The sequence below is a fragment of the Haliaeetus leucocephalus genome, unplaced genomic scaffold, assembly GCF_000737465.1.
Source record: "Haliaeetus leucocephalus isolate CR32 unplaced genomic scaffold, Haliaeetus_leucocephalus-4.0 Scaffold45, whole genome shotgun sequence".
Classification (NCBI taxonomy): domain Eukaryota; kingdom Metazoa; phylum Chordata; class Aves; order Accipitriformes; family Accipitridae; genus Haliaeetus; species Haliaeetus leucocephalus.
In genome coordinates this window covers 1-1,483 of record NW_010972481.1, presented here as the reverse complement: position 1 = coordinate 1,483, position 1,483 = coordinate 1, and the positions used below count along the sequence as shown (strand labels likewise).

At 65.2% G+C, this 1,483-nt stretch overlaps 1 protein-coding gene across 1 annotated transcript; it reads left to right on the top strand.

Moving 5' to 3' along the window:
- Positions 1–398: 398 nt before the first annotated feature.
- On the top strand, positions 399–1,482 carry LOC104837819 (cell death activator CIDE-3-like). The gene is made up of 4 exons (XM_010577197.1): positions 399–538; positions 705–846; positions 957–1,106; positions 1,282–1,482. Exons 1-4 carry the CDS (start codon positions 489–491, stop codon positions 1,468–1,470), a joined length of 531 nt encoding a protein of 176 aa, XP_010575499.1. The 5' UTR covers positions 399–488; the 3' UTR covers positions 1,471–1,482.
- Position 1,483: the final 1 nt, after the last annotated feature.

Below are 1,483 nucleotides of genomic sequence, written 5' to 3'. Positions count from 1 at the left end.
GATGGGGATGGGGATGGGGATGGGGATGCTCCACAGGACCCCCCCCAGTAGGTTCCTAGCTGAAGATACCCCTACAGCAACAGGGTTGGCGTTGCCACCATGGGTGCCCCTAATTCCCCAAAGCCTTTCTTGCCCCCCCCACCCCACCCAACCCCGAGGGGCCGGGGTGAGGGTGCAGCCCTGTGCCTGTATCTCGCCTTTGCTCCAGCGCTGACTCAGGGCCCCACGTGCTGCTTTGCGCAAGAGCCGCGCTGGCAGGCAGACTCTGCCCGGGCGGCTGCCACCATCCTGGTCCCGGCCAAAGGGCAGGCGCAACCCTTGCGTAAAGGCAGCCGTGCCGGGGCGCTGGCTCACCGCTGTGCCAGAGCCGAACCTGGGAGGTGCTGGTGGGAAGGGGTCACCTGGAGTGGAGAGGAGCTGGACAAGACAACCTCTGCCCAGGGCTGAATCCTTCTTTCCTGGCAGGCTGGACTGTGCTCCTTGCAAAGATGGATTATGCCAAGTCCTTGAGCCTGCGCTTGGCTGCCCCTGTCTCCAAGTAAGCGCTGGGGAGCCATCATCCCCGGGGTGGGGGACATCGGAACGCTCCCTGCTTTGGCTCCCCGAGTGGATGTGCTGCTCCCTGCTGAGATCTGGGGGGGGCTGGCACTGCCTGGGGCTGGCAGTGGGTCTCAGGACACCCCCATCCCTCCATCCTTCCCCAGATGTGTCTCGGCAAGTGCCTCCATGACCCAGCAGCTACTGTCGAGCCCGGCCCCGCGACCCCGACCCTACCGCGTCTGCAACTGGGACCGCAGCCTGCGCAAGGGCATCATGGCACAGAGCCTCACCGAGCTGCTGCGCCAGGTGAGCCGGAGGCTGTCTGTCTGTCTGTCTGCCCTGGGGACTGTCCATCCACCTAGGTGGGTGGTGGGCTGGCTGTCCCCCAACCCCGCTCACCCCCAGCACCCTCGCAGGCTCAGAGCGCCCTGCTCGCCCCGGGTCCCGTCTCACTGGTGCTGGATGAGGATGGCACCGCAGTGGAGACGGAGGCTTTCTTTCGGACACTGGAGGAGGGGACGGTGCTGATGGCCCTGAGCAAGGGGCAGACATGGGCTCCCTCCAAGGTGAGTGCATCCCTGGGGGGGACAGGACCCTGGTTCATCCCCTCTGCATCCCATGCTGGGATCGGTGGGGAGATGATGTGATGCTTGCTGGGAGGTACCTGGGATGCTGGGTGAGGTGGGACTGGGAGGGTGGTGGGGGGTGCTACTGAGTAACCCTGGTCCCACTCTCCCTTAGACGCCTGGCTACCAGCTAAGCCTGTCCCGCAAGCCCCCTCGGAGGATCGACGTTGCCTGCGTCACCTTCGACCTCTACAAGACCAGCCCGCGGGACCTGGGCTGCCTCAATGTCAAAGCCACGCTCTACGGCACCTACAGCATGTCCTACGACCTGCGCTGCTACGGGGCCAAGCGGCTGATGAAGTGAGTGCTGGGGTGGG

Excerpts from the sequence above, each read along its gene's own strand:
- LOC104837819 (XM_010577197.1), top strand. The coding sequence starts at position 489 with ATGGATTATGCCAAGTCCTTGAGCCTGCGCTTGGCTGCCCCTGTCTCC. Across the intron at positions 847-956 it reads TCACCGAGCTGCTGCGCCAG|GCTCAGAGCGCCCTGCTCGC; the intron begins GTGAGCCGGAGG and ends GCACCCTCGCAG. Across the intron at positions 1,107-1,281 it reads AGACATGGGCTCCCTCCAAG|ACGCCTGGCTACCAGCTAAG; the intron begins GTGAGTGCATCC and ends ACTCTCCCTTAG.